Source organism: Monodelphis domestica, chromosome 3 (assembly GCF_027887165.1).
Source record: "Monodelphis domestica isolate mMonDom1 chromosome 3, mMonDom1.pri, whole genome shotgun sequence".
In the NCBI taxonomy this organism is placed as follows: Eukaryota; Metazoa; Chordata; class Mammalia; order Didelphimorphia; family Didelphidae; genus Monodelphis; species Monodelphis domestica.
The window spans coordinates 127609575-127631198 of NC_077229.1; the positions used below are offsets into that span (position 1 = coordinate 127609575).

Below are 21624 nucleotides of genomic sequence, written 5' to 3' on the forward strand. Positions count from 1 at the left end.
ACCATAACTTATTTAAGTATTCCACACTGGTAGACATCCATTCACTATCCAATTCTTTGCCACCACAACGAGAACTGCTATAAATATTTTTGAACATATTAGTCCTTTTTCTTTTTCTCTGATCACCTTAGGAAATAACACTGATAGTGGTATTGGTAGGTCAAAACCTATACATATTTTTATAATTCTTTGGGCATGATTCCAGATTGTTCTGAATGAAACAAGTGTATAGATTTGTTTTGCTTGTTTGTGGTATTTTGTTACAAGAATTGAGCTTTTTTGGGGGGGGGTGAGGTGGACATTCAGGGCAGAGAAGAGAGATAAAAGGAAAAGAAAAAAAGATGTTAAATGAAGCATTTTAAACTGAATAGAATAGATGGAGATACTGACAAAACAGAACAGCTTTGAAAGTTTAGCATGAAATCTATTATGTACTTTTTTTTAAAAAAGCAACCTATAAGTAATGTATTTTCAAATGTGATCCTTTATTCCTGTTTTTCTTTATCTATGGAAATGGGTTTTTAATGTTTGCTTAATTTAGAATAATTTTTGTTTACAAAAATGACAGAAATAGAGAATCATTGAATTTCAAAAGCGAAATTAACTCTATGGACCATCTAATCTAATTCAAACCTGCAAATCAATTCCCTCTGTGATATGTACATGGTTCTATCTCCTACATAATTAAATAGTTTTTATTCAATTCTATACATATGTGCATGGATAAGAGACTTTATGGTACAGTGAAAAAAAAGAGGGATAAATCTTGAGTTAAGAGGTAAAGGGATAGAATTTCAACATTGAAAATAACTTCAAAGCCCATCTAGACTAACCTTTGAGTATCCAGAGGACAAAACTAAAACTAATGAAAAAGTAACAGGAATTAGATTTCTGTTCCTATTATAAGCAATCACATCCTAAGGATTTGTTAAAAAAAAATAAAAACAAATGGGCTGTCATAGGCACTGGTGAGTTTCTATCTCTGGAAAAGACTTAGCAGTGGTTGAATGAATACTTACTACGAATGTTATATAAGGAGAAGGGATTCCTCCACTGAGTTGGACTAAAATACAACTGTGAGGTTCTCTGATCTCATGTCTTCCTTCCATTACAAGAGCAGAAAAAGATCTTAGAAGAAAACCTACCCAATGTTCCTACTTTTCAGATTGTGGCCAAATTGAATACAAATGAAACACTTATCTAACAGAAAAAAAAAAAGGAACTAGAGAAAGAAGTCTTGCCATCTCCCTACATGGATTTAACTTGGATGGCTAAGAGTTTTACACTTTTTCCTTTCTGTTTCCCTCTTCATCATTTTCCTCCCTCTCTTAACACCTACAGCTGGAATATACGGCTCGTTTGGACTTCCTCTGGCGCGTTCAGGCCAAAGAGGAGATCAATGAGATGAAAGAGCTGAGGGAGCACAATGAGAACATGCTTCGTAACATTCTGCCAAGTCACGTTGCTCGACATTTCTTAGAGAAGGACAGAGATAATGAAGTAAGTACTTCTACATCTGGGCAGGATGGTATTATAAAGTTCAACCTTTACTTGCATATTCATGCCAAGCTAGAAAGAAAATTGGTGTTGATCTAAAAGAAAACAGAACATGGACAAGGAGAAACTGAAATAATTCCAATCTCATAACATCTAACCAGCCAAGAATTATCCCTGCTCTATAAAATGCATGTTTCTTGAGGACAATGGTTAGATCATTGGCCTTGAAGTCAGAAAGACCTGAGTTTTAACCCTTGCCCCAGACACTAACTAGCCATGTGATCCTAAGCAAGTCACTTACTCTTAGGCTCCCTTTCCTCATCTATAAAATGGGAATAACAACAACAATAATAATACCTAAATAATAGGGTTGTTTTGAAGATCAAAGGAGATAATATACATAAAGCAATTTGTAAATATTTTTTAAGCCCTTACCTTCCATCTTAAAATCAAACCCATGTATTGGTTCTAAGGCAGAAGAACAGTAAGGGCTGGGCATTGGAGTTAAGTGTGTTTGGAGTTAATTGGTTAAGTAATTAACCAATTACTTAAATAATTGGTTAAGTAATTAAGTTAATTGGAGTTAAGTAAGTAACTCCAATTGTAATTGGAGTTAAGTGACTTGCCCAGGGTCACCCAGCTAGGAAGTGCCTGAGACCATATTGGAATGCAGAACCTCCCATCTCCAGGCCTGGCTCTCAATCCACTAAGGGAGCTGTCCCCACACTTTGCAAATCTTCAAGCACTAAGTAAATGTTATTTTTACTGTTTTATTTTGTTGTTGTTATTAAACGGGGACTACTACCCTGGCCCCCATTGCCGATTATGCATTTACATTTTCATCTCTCCCTAAGAGTTCTCCAGTAATGTTAAAGAGTTTGAGGATATCTAGGTCCTCTGCAAATGGCCCTAGACTCCACTGGGGTATTCCCTCAAGTGTAGGAGGGTCCCCTATACTTCCGTTCCATTTAATCACTAATAAGTTAGCTTTTACAAAGAAATATGTATTTTTAAAGGTATAATAAATATATAAACTGCTTAGCTCAGTTTCCATCGAGCAATCCCAGATCCAACTCCCAAACCCACACTGGGTTCGAGTTCCCTTCTCCCTGGCTTCTCCGGGCTTCCCTTTAGGGTTGGCCAACTACAATTTCCCTTGCTTTGAGATCACCATGACTCAAACTTTCAGGTCAAGTAAGAATTGCTGCCTCTTCCTGAAAATAAGGAAAATAAAACAAAATAGAAGAAAAAGAACCCGCTCTCAGGCTTGTTTCTCTGATCCAGTTTAAAAGAGACGTGGTGAGAAAGTATCCTCCCTCCAGTGCCGTTCATCATGCCCACTAGGTGGGATGAGCTGAAATGCTCACACTTTGGACAGCGGCAAGAAAGCAGGGGCAGGAAAGAAAGCAATTGTCCCAGGCTGGCCACTCTTAATGACACAACCTGTTCTGGCTCTGTAAGGAGTCAAAAGAGGCTACTCCCATAAAGAGAAAGGTGCCTCCATATTAGCTGCTCTGGGCTTGTGCAAAGTACAAGGCAAGGTCCCTTAAAATGACCGTCACTCTTATCCTCCATATCAATGTCTTGCATGTTGTTTTTATTTTTTACAAATTAGACTTTTTCTTCCTATTTTTATTTTGGTGGCAGGAGGAAAGAGTTAGCATTTTGTTGTTATAGGGAGTGAATTGGGAAACTGAGAAGTCTAGTGGCTTGCCTTGAGCTACACAGTCAGTACCATGAGATGCAGGACTAAAAACCAAGTCTCCCTGACTCCAATGCCAGATCTCCATTCCTTGCAAAATGCTGCTTCTTACATGGAGTTGAATTGAATCAGGTACCATATGCAAATAGAAACTGAAAAGGGTGTCTAGAGAAGATGGCAATGAGGTTGAGCCTTGAAGTTGGACAAGGATTTCAATGGACACAGTTAAGAAGGGAGAACATTTCAGAAGTACCAGAGACAGCTGGTAGTGCAGAAGATAGAGTGCTGGACCTGGAATCAGGAAGACGTGAATTCAAATCCAACCATAGACACCTACGAGCTATATGAACCTGGGCAAGTGACTTCACCTCTCTTTGCCTTAGTTTCTTGAACTAAAAAATAGGGATGATCATTGTGCCTAAAATGCAGAGAATGTTGTTGGGAGGAGAAAATGAGATAACATTTGTAAAAGCACTTAACATAGTGCCTGGCACAAGGTGGGCATCATATAAATGCTTATTCCATTGCCTCCCTCCCATTCAGGAAAAGATCATCTGGATTAACATGAAAAGGAGGAGAATTTAAAATGAAATTAGGAATCAGTTCTTTGGTTTGTCTAAAACATAGAATAAATAAAGGAGAATTCAATAAGATATCCTTAGGAAAGGTAGGTTAGAGGCAAATTAAAGAGTCACTCAAATACCTTAACAAGAAGTTTATATTTTAATACAGTGAGCAGTTACGGTAGGGTTAGGTTTTTTGAGCAGGGAGTGAAATGGACAGATTTGTGCATTAAGAAGATATTCCTAGCAGTTATTTGAAGGATAGATTAAAGCATGGAAGTGATAGAGACAGGGAGATTATCCAAATATTTTTCAGCCTTTTTTCTGACTTCATGACTCCTTTTCAGGTTTTCTTAGCAAAGATACTATAGTGATTTGGCATTTCTTTTCCAACTCATTTTACAGATAAGGAAATTGAAGCAAAATGGGTTAAATGACTTGCCCAAGGTCACATAGCTAGTGGCTGGGGCCAGATTTGAACTCCTCTGGTCTTCTTGACTCCAGGCTTAACACTATTACAATAGTATGAGTGAAGTGTAAGGAAATCCAGACTAGCATGGTGGCAGTGGGAGTTGAGATTCAAAAACAGACAGTAGAGATACTTTTAAGGTAGCATCCACAGGACTTGGCAACTTCTCATATCTTGGTGGTGTGGAAGAGGAAGGAGCCAGTGACACGGATGTTAATACAATAGAGATAATATCAACAGCATGTCAAAGAGCTCTTTTGAGAATCTATTTATCCATTCATTTATTTATTCAACTTTATTGAGCCCCTTTTCTGCACCAGGCTCTAAAGTAGGCATTAGGATTACAAAATCAAAAATGGAATACTGCCCAACCTCAAGCAGCTTGCGTTCTAATGAGAGGGAACAATATGTTTGATGTAAATATGAAATAATTCAGAAAAGGCTTCTTATAGCAGATGTCACCTGAGTTATACTTTGAAATATTCTCCCTACATCATCCTTGTTTCCCTGCTCAGTTTGTTCTGTTTCTACACCAAACTACATGTGAATCCCCAGTGCTTAGCCCAGTTCTTGGCACATAGTAGGTACTTAATAAATGTTTATTACTTAACTGATTAATATGTGTTCAACTCTTCTTTGTACTTTTCAGATATATTCTTCTTACATGCACAAATTATGAGAAATAGCAAGTTCTTATTCCTCCTTTCCACCCTAGTGCATAACTATTATCTTTCCTTTTCTTTCTTCTCTAAAAACTTTTAAATCAAAACCAATCAACCTTGAGGTCTTGGATCTTGGAATCTTCTGTTTGTTTATTTTTTGTTTATTTGACTTTCTCAATGTCTTTTCAAGAAATTAAGATTATACATGGCATCAGTAAGGCCTGGTTCAGATCTTATCTCAGACACTAGCCCTCTGAACCTGGGGAAAAATGACAACCACTCTCACTCACAATTTCCTCTTTATTAGAATAATTGCAGCCCCAACTTCAGAGTTTTAAGGATCAAATGAGATATCATATTTAAAGTACTTTGTGGATTATATACAATGCTACCATTGTTATTATTCTTTCTTAGAAGAATGTTAATACTGCATTATTGTATGGCCCCTTCAGGTTCTTCAAATACATTTTTCTTTTGGGGATTTCTCTTGGATTTTATTTTTACATTTCAAATTACTATTCAGTATGATCTTTAAATGAAAAATGTTTTAATGCACTCTATTCCATTAAATATCTGTTTCCTCACATACACCCATGAGATGATAAACAGCTTTTCAAGGTAAGTTACTCTAAACATGCCTTGACCTTTGGAATATTGTATTCTAAGATGTCCCTTCATTTGTAATAGACATTTCCAAATCTTTCTTGGGTGACCCTAATTATAGTTCCTGGGTCACTGAACTTCTGGAAGTCTTTTTTTTTTTTGGTTGTTGTTTCTTTGATGTGGGAGCTCTGGATTTTTCCTTGTGATATTCCTGAAGCTTTTCCTTTTGGGGTTCTTGTAAATATCCTCTGGTTCTAATAGAATTAGGCATTTTTTATTTCTGCTTTATTAACACATGTCTAAACTTCTTTTCTTAACATGGTTTTTGAGGAGCCAATGATTCTTAAATTCTTTCTACTTGGCCCTTTTTCAAGTCTAATTTGTTTGATGTCAGATATCTTACATGTTTTTCCCATTTTTCCATCTTGTGATTTTATTCTAATATGTTGTGCTATCTCACAAAGTACTGATTTATGTTTTGTCTATTCTAGTTTCCAAGGAATCCATTGCTTGGGTAAGATTTACCGCTTTCTCTTATAGGCACTTATTCACCTTCCAATTCCTTCCTCTAAGGCATTTGTTATTTTTTTAATCTCTTGATTCATTTCTTCTAGGTATTCATGTAGTTCTTGTAGAAAATCTTTATTTCTTTTCCTCTGACTCACTACTTACAGTCACTTTAAAGTATTCTCTCCTTTGAAGAATTTGCAATATTTTTTGATACTGGTAATGTGTTTTCTTTGATTTTCTCAACTCTCCAGCTTTAGTTCCTGAATTTGGGGCTTTTTGCTGGGGCCAATCTCCATGTCTTGCCACACTTCTTAATCTCATCCCAATTACTCTGGGTTCTTTTAATGACCTCCCACCCCTAAGAACTACTTCCCCTTTCTTCCAACACCCTCTGTTCCCCTGCAGCCCTCATGGATCTTTGAGATTTAGATGACTGACATCAGGGAATTCTATGGCTTTTCAGGACAAAATGCTAAGGATATCAGTGTACCCTCCAACCAAGCTCTCATAGTTTGAAAGTTTTCATGCTTCTCTGGTCACTGTTGTACCCATAGTGATAGCACCTGTTTGATGCTTTTTCTCATGGGCCCCTGCTGTAGTCTTATAAGCACTCCAGAACTTTCTCAGAAAGGGTTCTTGCTCAAAATTGTGGGATTGGGCAGAGGACCCCATAGAATACATTTACACTCTTGAATGTACTGGAGAAGAAGCCCTTCTCTAGTAGTTTTTGAAGGCTATGGACTTATTTGCACCAGCATTGGCTTTTCTGTTGGCCTCCATTCTTTATTTCCTTTGGGCTGCTGGATAACTTTTTATGCAGTTCCAAGTTAGAAAAAATCATTTATTGTGGTTCCTCTTTGGATATCTTGACCATTATTCAATCTGATGTGAACTTCTGGTTTTAGCTAGAGTTAGTTCAGGAAACTGGGCAACCTGTCTCCATTCAGACAGTCATCTTAGCTGGAAGCAATAAGCATTTCAGACAAGGACTATAGCATTTCAAGTTTAAAAGGTATCTTTGAAGTCATCTAGTCCAACCCCCTCATTTTAGAGATGACTACATTGAGATGAATAAAGGGGAAGTAACTTGTCCAAGGTCATAAACTTATTTAATGACAGAGACAGAGTGCAGAGTCCTTGACTTCTACGGAGGTGTTTCTTTTTTCTACAACACCCTCAACATATGATATTATGATTTTTATAATTGTGAAAGTATAAGTTTACCCATCCATGTGGGCAGGAATAGTATCCTTATCTGAGAAATGAGGAAGTTGGAGTAGATGACCTCTAAGATCCCTCCCATCTCTGACATTCTAACTTCCAAACTCTTAACATCATATTACTCAATGAATTTAAGGGGGAAGCCCTATAAATTCTGCTTACTTTTAGATGATATCTCACTATTTTTTGCTTTTCTCTCTACTCTCAATACTCAGCACACTGATTGGCACAGGGTAAGGATTTAATGAATGTTTGTTGACTAATCAACTGATTTTCTACAATTAAAAAGGAAAGGGGATCAATAGCTAGGACATTAAAGATCAAAGAGAAAGTGAGAATACTTTTTGATCTAAGAAACAATGATCTCCATTCTTAGGATGGAGTAGGGAGCAGAGAAGAGGTGACCAGAGGGAGTGAATGGAGAAGCTAGGCAGCTGCCCAATCTTCCTGACTGAGGTTAACACCTTCATTACATAGTAATTTTATGAAATTCCTAGAGTGTCAAATGCAACCATATTCAAATATTCAATAGAAAACCTATCCCAAAACCAATTGCAAATTCTTCTTGGATCCATTTTAGGATACCTCTCTAAAATTCCTCTTCCTTTGGTTACAATGATAGAATTGAGCATCATGCCTACCTAGTTTCTCAATTCTCAAGTCCATCTCCAAGAATTTTCCCTGGCTGTTCTCTATTTCTGGAATGCTTACCCTTCTTCTCTGCCTCCTGACTTTCCTGGAATCCTTCAAATCCCAGTTAAAATTCTACCTTCTTCAACTTCTTTAATACTAATGTTTTCCCTTTTATTTATATGTAAAGTCATGTTTGTACATGGTTGTTTTCATGTTGTCTTTCCTGTTGAAGTACAAATTCTTTCAGAGCAGAAACTGTTTTGTTTTGTTTTTTACTTTCTTTGTTTTCCCAATGATTAGCATGGTGACTTACACACCATATACTCTTCATAAATGTTTCCTGGCTTGATTGATTAATGCTATTCTCAGGAACCTATAGGCTGGCTGGATTGACTGATACTAAAGGGCTAAAATTGGGAGTGGGGGTGAGAAGGAGGGTGGAAATACTATGCTTATTTGGATATATCCTCCTCTCTTCCTTGTTTACTAGGTTCTAGTTTACTAGGTTCTAGACTATACAATTTTACCCCATTAGAATAATTCCTTATGAATGGTATGTCAGAGTTCTCCTTAACAATTGAACAAACACTTAATAAAAACCTACTGTGTAAAGAGAATCATGCCAAAACTAACATTTTAAATGAGTTATAAACCCTTCCCTGGTACATTAGAAAAAAATGCTGATTATGGTGGCAGCCACTTACTTCCAATGTGAACTTGCACAAATCACTTAAAATCCCTGACTCAGTTTTCTCATCTATAAAATGGAAGGATTGGGTTAGAGAGCCCATAAGGTCCATCCAAAACTTGATACTATGTAGATACATCAAGAAAGGATAGGTCACTTACGACACTTTGCATTCACTGATAGTCTTGAGGGACAAGGCTGGGGGTAAAAATTGGTGACAGGTAGAGGAGAGAAGTCAATATTTCTAATCATTGGTCTTCTCCTAAAAACTCAATTCATTTATTCTTTCCAGGTCTCTGACCTGCTTTCCATCTAGGTATCTATATGCCTATCTGTCTATCTGACTTCTCAGAGGAGATATTTGAGAAGTTCCTACTCTAGGAATCTGAATCTCCAGAGTTAGAGGTGTGTGTGGCTGTGTGAATGTCTGTGTGTCTGTCTGTGTCTATGTCTGTATATCTGTGTGTGTGCATGTGAAGATAGCAGGTTGAGTCACACAGTGCTCCCATGACCAGAGCTTCCAATTCTGGACCCTAGCCACAATCATGCCTATTTACTCAGACCCTAGCTCTAGCCTTATACTTCCTCTGCTGTGGGCATATATCATGCACTGGTTACAAACCCAAGAAAATTGGGCTGGAATATTTGTGACTTCAGTTCCTCAGCACTCTCAGGGCTATGCTTATGGCCTTTTGCTTTCCAGCAAGGGCATTTTCCATAGGGATTACACCTGGGGAATATTTATGAATGAAATGGTAGCAGCAGCAGCTGGCAGGCTTTGGGGTAATCCTATGATTTAGAGCTGGCCACCAGGCTCATTCTCTTGCTCTCCAAAAACCATTCACTAAACATGTATCCTAATCATCCCCTGGCAGATTTGTTTTCTTCTCTCCTACTAACACGCTCAGGCTGCCAGAGGCTCTGACATAGACTGGGTCAACCATTTCCTCCAGCTGCTTCTCTCTCATAATATTAGGCTTAAAAACTGCCTGTCTGCCTGGCCATGGAGTGAATGCCACAGTTTATGTAATAATTCACTGTGTAGCACTATCATGGGGCTCTGACCCCCTTCATGCCAACTGATGCTGAAAAAACTGTTTTATTTGATGCTTTGGCATCATGGTAAAGTGAACATCCTGACTTTGGAGCAGGAAGACCCATGTTTAAATGGTAAAGTTATAAACTTTACCTTAACTGTTAGCATTATAGATGTGAAATCCTTGTCCAGGGACCAATAAGTGGATGTAATATTTAAAGTTTGATTTTGGATCATGCAAGTTGCCCATGCCCATGATTCTGGGCAAGTGATTTAGTTTTTCTCTCCCTCAAGCAAATATCAAGGGTTTTAATTTGCAGAGAAGATGCCAACCAGTACTGATAAAAGGAATATCCTCCTGGATCTACCTGTTTTAATAAAAGCAGAAGTCCAGCCCTGATATCTTAGGCCAGCTCAGTGCCTCTTCCCCCATACATTGGATTCACGCTACCACAGAATTTGATGCGTGGCGTACACAGTACCACATGAATCTCATCTGAACTCATCGTGATCCACAGACATGAGTTTATAAGTCATTGGCTTCTTTCATTTTTTCATCTTTATCTATGTTTTCCAGCCTATTTTTCATTGCCTTCCCCTAAGCCCATCTTTGCATTGAAATCAATAATTAACAATCTAATTTGGGAGATCTGATTGAGCTCTTCACAGAATTTTTCTGCCTCTTCTTCTTCTGGAAGCTACGTCCTCTTTGACAATGTCTATCATGAGCTGTACAATACAAGATGAAAATGACCAGATATCCCATGAAATCATGCTTCTTTTTGCCTTTGAATAAGCACAAGTACCAACTCCACAAACTCCTTTATATGCTTCTCCAGGGGAGAATCTATGAGCCATCCCTCCATTTAGATGCAACTTCCTTTTGTCTTCTAATTTCATTTATGGCAAGAATGTCAACCATGCTAAGATTCAGTTCTTTAAATATTACATCCACTCATTGGTCCCTGGACAAGGATTTCACATCTATAATGCTAACAGTTAAGGTAAAGTTTATAAGTAGTCTAAAAGCTATGAGTTCTGGCATCCTCTGCTGCCATCAGTACAGAAGTAGAATAGAGACAAACAGAACTGAGGACCATTTTGTATTTTTTCCAATGGGTTTCCATGATCAAAAAATGTGCCACACAGTGGCCATGTCATTGAAAATGAGGCTTCCTAGAACTGGTGAGTTGGTCCACAGAAAGCAGACAATGTCTTCTCACCTGCATTTTACTCAATGCCTTCACAGTATGGTAGAATGTTATAAAATCGGAGTTTCACTGGTGTGGCTTTCTATATACCAGGATAGCTTCTATTGCAGAGGATGTTCTAATTATATAATAATAATAATAATGCTATTAATCATGAGATTAAATGAAAGGTAGGAATTTGCTTAGAATCAACTGTCTTTTAAACTTGAAAAGGGACTCAGTTCATTCTGTATCTATGACATTTATCACCTTCTTATTAGAAATACAAAGGAGCCATATGTAGCATGATTTAGACTTTAGAATGATGGGACTAATTTGGGGCCTATGGCTTCTCTCACTAGGCAGAACAATAGTTCATTCCAAACCGTGGGAAAGGTGTGATTGCTATCATTAACAACAAGTAGACTTCATACCTTGAACCAGTTTCCCAAGACAAAGAACCCTTAAGTTGTTCTTAATTAAGTCATGATGAACAAGTAATGGACTGATTCCCAGGGCTTAATTATGGCCTAGGTGACTCTTGACACTGATCACCCAAAACCCCATCAAAAAAACTCAATTGGTCATTAATCCCCAGGAAATTCCCTGCACCGAGGCTATGATTGCTATTTGGAGCTTAAAACAAAGATTAAAAAAAAAAAACACTCAGAGTTGCATATTTGCCTTGTGTAGGCGATGGAGCTGAAATTGGTTTGGACAGGATGTTTCCAGAGAGCCAATGCTTTGTCCTCTTTGTGTTTGGACTGTCTGAATCATCTCTTAGCATCACTCCTACACACACACACACACACACACACAGAGAGAGAGAGAGAGAGAGAGAGAGACAGAGACAGAGACAGAGAGAGAGAGACAGAGACAGAGAGAGAGACAGAGAGAGAGAGCCTCAACTTATAATGTTTATTAGCTAATAATAACTAGTTACCAAGTAGATAAAGGCAGGGCTCACCTTATCCTCCCCCCACATTTGATTATAGTGAAAATGGAAATATCTTGGCATCCCAAAAATATTTTCCCTCTTTTAATGCCTAGACTTTTCCTGCCAAACATTAAGGCTTTTTTCTCCATTTCAATGCAGTAAATCATGCTTTGAGGCTGTTATTAATCATTTACACCTCAGTGTGAATGAGAAATCTGAGAAAATGGCTCAATGGGAAAGGCAGTATAATGAAATCAATAGCATGTAGGACTTGGATTCAGAAGACTTTGATTTAAATCATATCTACCGATACGGGCTAATATTATGACTTGGAAAAAGTCATTTAACTTCTCTGTATCCTTATCTGTAAAATGTAGATAACATCTACTTCCCAGAGTTACTGTGAGGATGAGATAAGATGTTTCTAAAACTATATAATGTCAATTCTTATATTGTAAAATACATTGGTGAGAGAACTATGCATGCCACTTTGTCCTAAGGAATGGGTCCCCCAAAAAAGGGCTTAAGAAAGTTGATGACATACTTTATTCATATCAGAGTTCTAAAGAAAGACAATAATATTTCTTACCTTTGCAGAGCTCTCACTTTAAGTTTACAGAGTAAATTGAAGATAATCTCAAAGAAATGGCACCATTATGGTGGAGAGTACAGGCAAGGGTAACTTTAACTAGATTGAGGACAGAGAGGCCAGAAAAAGTAGGATTTGAGCTGGGTTTTGAAGATTAGGAAAACTACCAAAAAGAGGGAAAGCATTCTGGCTACATGGGCTAGCCAGTGAAAAGGCACCAAGAAGATAGTGTTCTATGTGAGTAACAGCAAAGAGGTTAGTTCTTTGGATCACAGAGTACATAGAAACATAAGAATATTGAAAACATAGGAAAGGGATAAGACATCAAGGACTTTCAAAGGTCACCAACAGATATGATCCTGGAGGTAATAAGGAACTTTGATGGTTTTTAGGGTAGCAAGGTGAAAATTACACTGTCAGTTGAATTGAAGATGGATTGGAATGAAGAGAGATTTGAGGCAGAGAGACCTATTGCATTAAGCCAATTATCAAGTGATGGTGGCCTACACCAAGAGAGTAGAGAGAAGGATGTAGAAATGAGAGATGTGAATACAGAAATGATACATAGATTGGAGATTTGAACTTAACCCAGGCAAGAGGGATGTGTTCTAGGGAACTTAAAATCCACTATAAAACTATGTGAAAATTGTAAAGATAGAAGAGACCTCAGTGATCACCTCATCCAATGCCTTCCAAATTGGTTAGTTGTCTCATAGACCAAGGTCAAGTTAAATCTTTGGCTGGGCCAGTCGGCATCCTTTTGCTCCAAAGCTACAGACTACACAACTAGCCTCTGCAAGCCCAATCAAAAAATAAACACCAACTATGTCTTAGGCAATGTTCTAGGCACTGGAGATGCAAATACAACAGTAAAACAGTCAGCTCTCAAAAAACTTACATTCTTACTATCATGTACTCCTTGTCACATGTAGGATTAGTCAAGAGTCTTTGTAGTCCATAGGGATCAATATAAAAATCCATGTCCCCTGCTGCAAAACAAAACAAAATCACTTGAAATGTATGTTCTCCTGATGGAGGCTTAGTACATTATCTTTATCCTTGCCTTGATGCTTAATGGATCATTGAATACATGAAAGCATATTATTAATAAATTTGTTATTATTAAATATTCTTAATAGTCAAGGTAGACTTATAATTGGGTTTTATATTCTTTTTAACAGAAATATGAAAATATGTAAGAAGACAGCATAATATATATTAGGTGTAAAACTCTGAACTTAGTTTTATCCTTGCCAATGGTTCTAAAGCCTTCATTTTATTTTTTTTACCCAATAACCCTTTGGGGGATATTCTATAGGCATTATTATCCCCATTTTACACATGGGGAAACTGAGGCTTAAAAAGGTGCCACATAACTCACTGGTCACTCAATTCATAAGGGTCAGAGGCAGGACTCCTATCTCTTCCTGAATCTGGACCTAGTACTTGATCTGTTATAATAGTGGTTTGGGGACTGTTGGGAGTAACTGAGACCCTTTCAGAAATCTAAAAGATCAAAACTACTTTCAAAATAATATAATACTAATACATTTAAATTTCTTATATGGTAAATATCAACAGATATAACCTGAATAAACAAAAGCTCTTTAGAGTGGGGTCCTTGATATTTTTAGGAGTATAAAGATGTCTTGAGACCAACATGAGAACTTCTATACATTACCAAGTTTCCTTTCTGAGAATTTCTATTTCTTTCCATTGATAACCTCCTTCCAATGTCATACCTTTCTTTTTCTTTAATTTAATTTAATTTAATTTAATTTTCCCCCTCCCCAACTGCATCCAAAAACAGTTTCCAACATTTAAAAAACTCTCTCCTTCCCACCCGTCATACCTTTCCAGGGTATATTTTTCACTTCTATTTATTTTAATCTCTTTTGTTCCACCCTAAGTGTTAGGGAGCAGGGAGGTTGCAGCCAGATCCTCCTTTAAGCAGGATGCAATGTGATGGTCTCCTCAGAGTTTCAAAGTATTATTGGTCTAGATCATACATAATATGTTCCAAAAGTCATTGTGCAGGTGTTAAGTTATTAAAGCTTAACCTTTTAATAGTGAATTTTCAGTTATTTAAATTTAACACTATAGAAAGACTTTGGAGGCATCCTGTATTGATTGCTATTTATCTGCTGTATTCTTTATTTGTTTACATGTCCATTCTGTCCTTTACTCCAGTAGAATGTAAAGTTCTATAGGACAAAAATAGTTTCATTTTGCTGTTTGCATTCTAAACTGATAGGGAGGGGTGGGAATAAGTGTCTGTGTGGTACCTACTATATTCCAGGCACCATGTTAAGAGCTTTTTGCAAATATGATCTCATTTGATCCTCATAACAACACTGTGAGGTAGGTGATATCTTCAGAGACTTAAGAGACTGAGGTTGAGAGTGGTTAAGTGACTTGCCCACAGTCACACAGCTACTAAGTGTCTGAGGTTGGATTTGAACTCAGGATTTCCTAAAATCCTGTCCCGCTCTCTGAGAAGTCAAGAACTTTGATTTCATTTATACATATGAGATCATGCAAAACATATATACATATTAGCCACGTTCCAAAAGAAAACAAAATAAGAAAATAAAGGTATAGGAATTTTTAAAAAATATGCTTCCATCTGCATTCAGAGTTCACTTCTTTCTGGAGGTAGATAGCATTTTTTGTAAAGGGTCTTTTGGAATTGTCTTACATAGTTGTATTGCTGAGAGTAGCTAAGTCATTCACAGTAGTTCATTATACAATATTGTTGTCACTCTGTAAAGCCTTCACTTTAAATGGTTCCTTAACTAAAAGTTTAGCAAAACCTTTATAGTAAAATCACTTATAATGATTTCTAAATAACTTAAAAGTGAATGCATATGTGTTAAATGCCTACATATAGAAATCTAAAAGCATGGCAAAAAGTTTTACTCAGCAAAAAAGGATGATTATCTTCTATCAATAAGAGTTTAACCATTGAGAAGAATATTGAATATGATGACTCGCTTTGTAAGGTGCCTCACAACAATTTTCATTTTCCCTTATGCTTTGCATAAACCATCAGGGATTTTTTTCGCTTGATCACATTTACTTTTTAAAATTCAAGAGTTTTCAAATTCAGAATACTTTGTAAATTCCTCTGTAATGTTGTCAGCACTGTGGAACCTTTTTTTAAACATTTGGTAACATTACACACATCGTGGTGCTTGCTGTGGTTATATTTATGTTCCGCACTTGGGATTTGAAACATAGACGAGGCTCAGGGATGCTTGTTTCATCATTTGTCTCAATCTTTAACAAATTTTCTTTCTTCTGAATCCCGGCTTCCTCATTTTATTCAATAATGCATAATAGCTATTTGTGCAATAAACTTTTATGGGGTTCTTTTTTAAACTAAGAGAGTCTGGGCTTGGAGTCAGGAAAATGTGGATTTAAATCCCACCTTTGATTATTGTTAGTTATTTGACTAAGTAGAAATCACTTAGCATGAAGGGGCATAAATAATTCTTTAGGCCATATCTACTAATCTACAACTGTGGAGACTGCTTCCACATTGGGAATTCCCTACAGTGACAAAGTAACGGATTCTGTGAGTATTTACATATAAATAAATTGTTGTTAATTGTTTTACAATACTAAGATAAGGGAGGCCAATCAACAACTGATTGTGTCTCCCCACATTCTGAGACTCATTCAGTTATTGCCTCCAGACCATAAGAACTTTTGGGCTATGGGATTCATTTCAACCAGTGATCCTAATTGCCAACATTACAACTGACTGACATAGCAAAATGCTGTGCATGTATTTGTCCTTCATTATAAGTTATTTTTTCTCCATAGAATCTCACTCCAAACCCCAATTCCACAGAGCTCATTTTGAGGAATGATGGATTTAATGGTCTCAAAGGTCACTTAGAGATGCTAGATGCTCTAACTTCCTGGATTCTTTCCATATTTATTGAGGGTGGGGGGTGGGGGAGAAGGCATAAATATAACTGCGTTGTTAAAATGATTTCTCATACCATATTTCTCCCTGTTCTCCATTATTCTTTGTATCTAGGAGCTGTATTCACAATCCTATGATGCTGTTGGTGTGATGTTTGCCTCAATCCCTGGATTTGCTGATTTTTATTCTCAGACAGAAATGAATAACCAAGGAGTTGAATGTCTACGCTTACTGAATGAAATCATTGCTGACTTTGATGAGGTAAACCTTAGGACTCGAGGTTTTATTATTAAATACCAGGGTCAACAAAGCCTAATGTCAATAGAATAATCAGCTAAACAAGTTCATTCATTGGGTCAGGAATGATAAGGTGCTCTAGGGATCCATGAAACATAGCCCAGCACATTGCATATGATAAAAATTTATGTACACATGCATTTTCCTTTTCATGATCAAGCCAGAATAAGTGTAATATTTGTAGGGAAAGATGGGTGGATATGAAGAATAGGAGATACGGAAGGTTTGTAGCAGGGAATGGAGGAGTTAAAGGGAGTAAGGGAATATAGCTGCTGGTGAGGCAAAAGGAGAGATACGCCCCCTGCTGAGAGACTATTTTTGAACAAAATGGGATATCCGAGAAATGTTCCACTCATGATAGCCTGCAGGGATGTCTTTTCTATGGATTGATGCTGAAGATGCTCCAGAGCAGGTAAACTCGGACTCTCCTGAGGGACAAGCCTTTCCCCAGACTTTAGTTGCCCAGCAGCGGTCCAATAAGGACCATTTGTAGTTGAATGACTGTCCTGAGGCTTAGCTCCCTCTATGCCCCCTGAAAATATAGTCCTCTTATATGACTACAATATTCAAATAAGATAAATTTTATTAACCAGTTCAGATTGGAGAGGTATCAGGGAAGAGGGATCTCCCTAGGTAAGGTTTGAGTCTCTCTCAACTTTGGAGCTGAGGCCAGGCCTCACAGGCTGATGGAGGGTTTCTCTTACTCCTGTCTATGCTATATCTGTTCTAGTTTTCTTAATTTCAAAATCTTAGCACTAGACAGCAAGGAACAAGAAAAGTTCTGACTTTCAGAGATGGCTGGGCCTGTCTCTTCAGGCTGAAGAAAATAGAGGCACTTCAATCCAGAGATGGGGAAGAAAAAAACTCCCACTTCCCAGGCCAGGAAGGAAGTCACAAGACCAACTGCCTCTCCCAGTTGCCCCTTCCCCCACCAACTGTCAGTCTTGTCAATTTCTTCTCTCTCTAATATTCCTACTGTTGCTTGTTCCAACACAGTGGCAGAAAGTCCCGAGCTTGTTTTAGTTTCCTTTCCACAAAAGCAAAACACAATTCCATAGAAAACAGATTTATCTTGTCAAGCCATGACAATAAAGTACGCAAGTGCCTTCTCAACCATCCATTCCATCAAGCTCTAAGTATTCTGTCCAGCCCCCTAAACTGTCCAACAACAGTTCCTCAAGACCTCCTTCACTGCCCATTCCCACCTGCCTTCCAGCTACACAGAATGATTTCCTTATCTCAAGGTAGGACCCCAATGGATAATGATAACTTACTTATATTCATTGCTCTATCATATCTTCCCCATCCTAGAGTTTCTGAACATTATATGCCACTGTTCTCTATTACTTACTGAGCACTCCCTTATCTTCATCCCTATCAACTCGACCCCCATAACATCTTGCTCTAAAGCTATTTACTCATTCTACTATCCAAAATACATGTTCCATAGGCAACACATTTTCATGTAAAATCTTTCTTGCATCCTACATCATCGTTTAGTTACTAACTTCTTTTTTGCAACAGTTTTTCTAGCTACTCTTTCCAGCACTGGTTACACTTTCACTCATATTCCACCTCCAAGTCACTCATTGTAGTTTAGGAATTCGAATACTTTTTGGTCTCCATTTCCACTTCCAAGTTCTCTCTGTATCACCACCAGTCAGTAACTCCTCCTTTGAAGTATTTAAATGGCCTTTACCCTCTACTCATTGATACTCATTTCTCTCTAGATCTTAAACTCAACATGTCCAAGATTAAATTCATCATTCCTCTCAAATCCTCCTACCTTCCAAACTCCTATATCCTATAAAGGATACTGTCATTATTCCAGTGATCCAGCCTAGTGGCAACCTAGATATTATTCTCAATTGTTTCCTCTCCTTCCCCCACCCCCTCTCATTTTAACAATTACCAAGTTGTCATTTCTACCTATGTAAAATCTTTTTCTGACACTTCCATCACTCTGGTGTATATCTTTATCACTTCACACCTGAGCTAAAATAATAACCTTTTGGGTGACCTCAGTCCAGTTCTTTTTCCAGTCAGCTGTCATCAAATTGGTCTTCCTTAAGCAAGGTTCTGATCATGTCAGTCCCCCTGCTTAGTAAACTTCCATGCTCCCTCCTACCTCAAGGATCAAATATAAATTCCTCTGTTTTACTTTTAAAGCCCTTTGCAAACTGCCCTTTTCTGCTTTCCTGTTTCCTTAAACCTTCTTCTCTCCTACATTCCCTATGATACCATGGCCCTGGCCTCTTTGCTATCACTCATCCAAGATACTCCATTTCCCAATTCTAGACATTTTCAGTTTGTGCTCCATTCCTGAAACTCACTCCCTCCTCAACTCTTGACTCCTGATTTCCCTGGCTTCCTTCAAGTCTCAGCTAAAATGCTACTTTCTGCAAGGAGCCTTTCCCATACCTATTTAGTCTTCGTGACTGTTGATTATCTCCACTTTACACTGAATTTTTCTTGTTTATACATAATTGTTTGCTTATAGTTCCTCCCTCTTTAGACTGTTAGCTCCTTGTGAGTAGAGTAGAACATTTCTTTTTGTACTCTATGCTTAGCACAGTACCTGGAATATAGTGGTGGTTTAATAAATAATCATCTGACTGATTAACTTTTTTCTTTAGATAAAATATTTTAATTGTGAATGAATAGCAATTATTAACTATTAACTATTTACCATGAACTATACAAAGGACTGAGCATACAAATGCAAAAATGAGACAATCCCTATAGTCAAGAAATTTACATTTGAGTTGCAGTAAACAACATATATAAGGAAATTGTGACCAGGGAATGGGGGGATGTTTTCATCTAAGAAGTTATAAGGCTAATGAATGGAGTCTAAGGAAATTAATTAAATTCCCTTTCCAATAGTAATTGTAGGAATGACTTCATTAGAATTCCCATGGCAAGGGAGAGGTGGAAGGAGGAACTATAGGGAAGAATACACAAAGATAATTTGAGGAAGATGAGCGGGATTTAATCTTGGGTGGCTAGATAGCATTGGCTTTGCCCTCACTCACCCATAAAGACAGCTGAATTCCAGGGAAGAAGTGCCAGCTGAGCAGATATGGTTTCTCATGTCATGTTCTATGGAGGCACAGTAGTCTGAAGGATACAACAAGTCAAATGTCAAGAAGATAAAAGTGGATGGCTGCATGTAATGTGAAACAGTGTCTGGGACAAACTATCAGTTATTTAACAATAATGTAAACTCTATAATAATTAAAATTTATTGATAAACTATAATATAAAAAGATTTTTTTTTTAATTTTAAACATTATTTTATTTGGTCATTTCCAAACATTATTCACTGGAAACAAAGATCATTTTCTTTTCCTCCCCTCCCCCCCTCCCACCACCTTTCCCTGTTGTTGGTATTTGCATTAGAGTGTTCATTTAGAGTCTCTCCTCAGTCATATTCCCTCAACCCCTGTAGTCAAGCAGTTGCTTTTCATCAGTATTTTTACTCCCACAGTTTATCCTCTGCTTGTGGATAGTATTTTTTAGATCCCTGCAGATTGTTCAGGGACATTGCATTGACACTAATGGAGAAGTCCATCACCTTCAATTGTACCACAGCGTATCAGTCTCTGTGTACAATGTTTTCCTGGTTCTGCTCCTTTCGCTCTGCATCACTTCCTGGAGGTTGTTCCAGTCTCCATGGAATTCTTCTACTTTATTATTCCTTTTAGCACAATAGTATTCCATCACCAACATATACCACAGTTTGTTCAGCCATTCCCCAATTGATGGGCATCCCCTCGTTTTCCAATTTTTGGCCACCACAAAGAGCGCAGCTATGAATATTCTTGTACAAGTCTTTTTCCTTATTATCTCTTTGGGGTACAGACCCAGCAGTGCTATGGCTGGATCAAAGGGCAGACAGTCTTTTATCACCCTTTGTGCATAGTTCCAAATTGCCTACCAGAATGGCTGGATCAATTCACAACTCCACGAGCAATGAATTAGTGTCCCCTAATTTGCCACATCCCCTCCAGCATTCATTACTTTCCATAGCTGTCATGTTAGCCAATCTACTAGGTGTGAGGTGATACCTCAGAGTTGTTTTGATTTGCATCTCTCTGATTATAAGAGATGTAGAGCACTTTTTCATGTGCTTATTAATAGTTTTGATTTCTTTGGCTGAGAACTGCCTGTTCATGTCCTTTGCCCATTTGTCAATTGGAGAATGGCTTGATTTTTTGTACAATTGATTTAGTTCTTTGTAATTTTAGTAATTAAACCTTTGTCAGAGGTTTTTTTGAAGATTGTTTCCCAATTTGTTGCTATCCTTCTGATTTTGGTTACATTGGTTTTGTTTGTACAAAAACTTTTTTAATTTGATGTATTCCAGATTATTTATTTTGCGTTTTGTAACTCTTTCTAATTCTTGCTTGGTTTTGAAGTCTTTCCCTTCCCAAAGGTCTGACATGTATACTATTCTGTGTTCACCTAATTTTCTTATAGTTTCCTTCTTTATGTTCAAGTCATTCGACCATTTTGAATTTATCTTGGTGTAGGGTGTGAGGTGTTGATCTAAACCTAATCTTTCCCACACTGTCCTCCAATTTTCCCAGCAGTTTTTATGAAATAGTGGATTTTTGTCCCAAAAACTAGTATCTTTGGGTTTGTCATATACTGTCTTGCTGAGGTTGCTTGCCCCCGGTCTATTCCACTGATCCTCCTTCCTTCTCTTAGCCAGTACCAAATTGTTTTGATGACCACTGCTTTATAATAGAGTCTGAGATCTGGGACTGCAAGTCCCCCTTCCTATGTATTTTTTTTCATTATTTCCCTGGATATCGTTCATCTTTTGTTCTTCCAAATGAACTTTGTTATAGTTTTTTCTAAATCAGTAAAAAAAAATTTTGGAAGTTCGATGGGTATGGCACTAAATAGATAAATGAGTTTGGGTAGGATGGTCATTTTTATTATATTGGCTCATCCTACCCACGAGCAGTTAATGTTCTTCCAATTGTTCAAGTCTAGTTTTAGTTGTGTGGAAATTGTTTTATAGTTGTGTTCATATAGATCCTGTGTTTGTCTTGGGAGATAAATTCCTAAGTATTTTATTTTGT

The 21624-nt window shown here is 37.5% G+C and overlaps 1 protein-coding gene and 1 long non-coding RNA gene across 3 annotated transcripts in view; one reads left to right on the forward strand and one right to left on the reverse strand.

Moving 5' to 3' along the window:
• The window catches only part of ADCY8 (adenylate cyclase 8), a 382696-nt gene that overhangs the window by 332837 nt on the left and 28235 nt on the right, over window positions 1-21624 (forward strand). For both annotated transcript variants that reach the window (XM_007488342.3, XM_007488343.3), the window contains 2 exons: window positions 1342-1500; window positions 16349-16495. In XM_007488342.3, coding sequence (XP_007488404.1) covers window positions 1342-1500; window positions 16349-16495 — 306 coding nt within the window. The remainder of the gene's footprint in view (window positions 1-1341; window positions 1501-16348; window positions 16496-21624) is intronic.
• The window catches only part of LOC103092418 (uncharacterized), a 126033-nt gene continuing 115785 nt past the window's right edge, over window positions 11377-21624 (reverse strand). Inside the window, exons 5-6 of the long non-coding RNA XR_008917501.1 lie at window positions 19567-19651; window positions 11377-13289 (exon numbers count right to left, since the gene is read on the reverse strand). This is a non-coding gene — a long non-coding RNA (uncharacterized LOC103092418). The remainder of the gene's footprint in view (window positions 13290-19566; window positions 19652-21624) is intronic.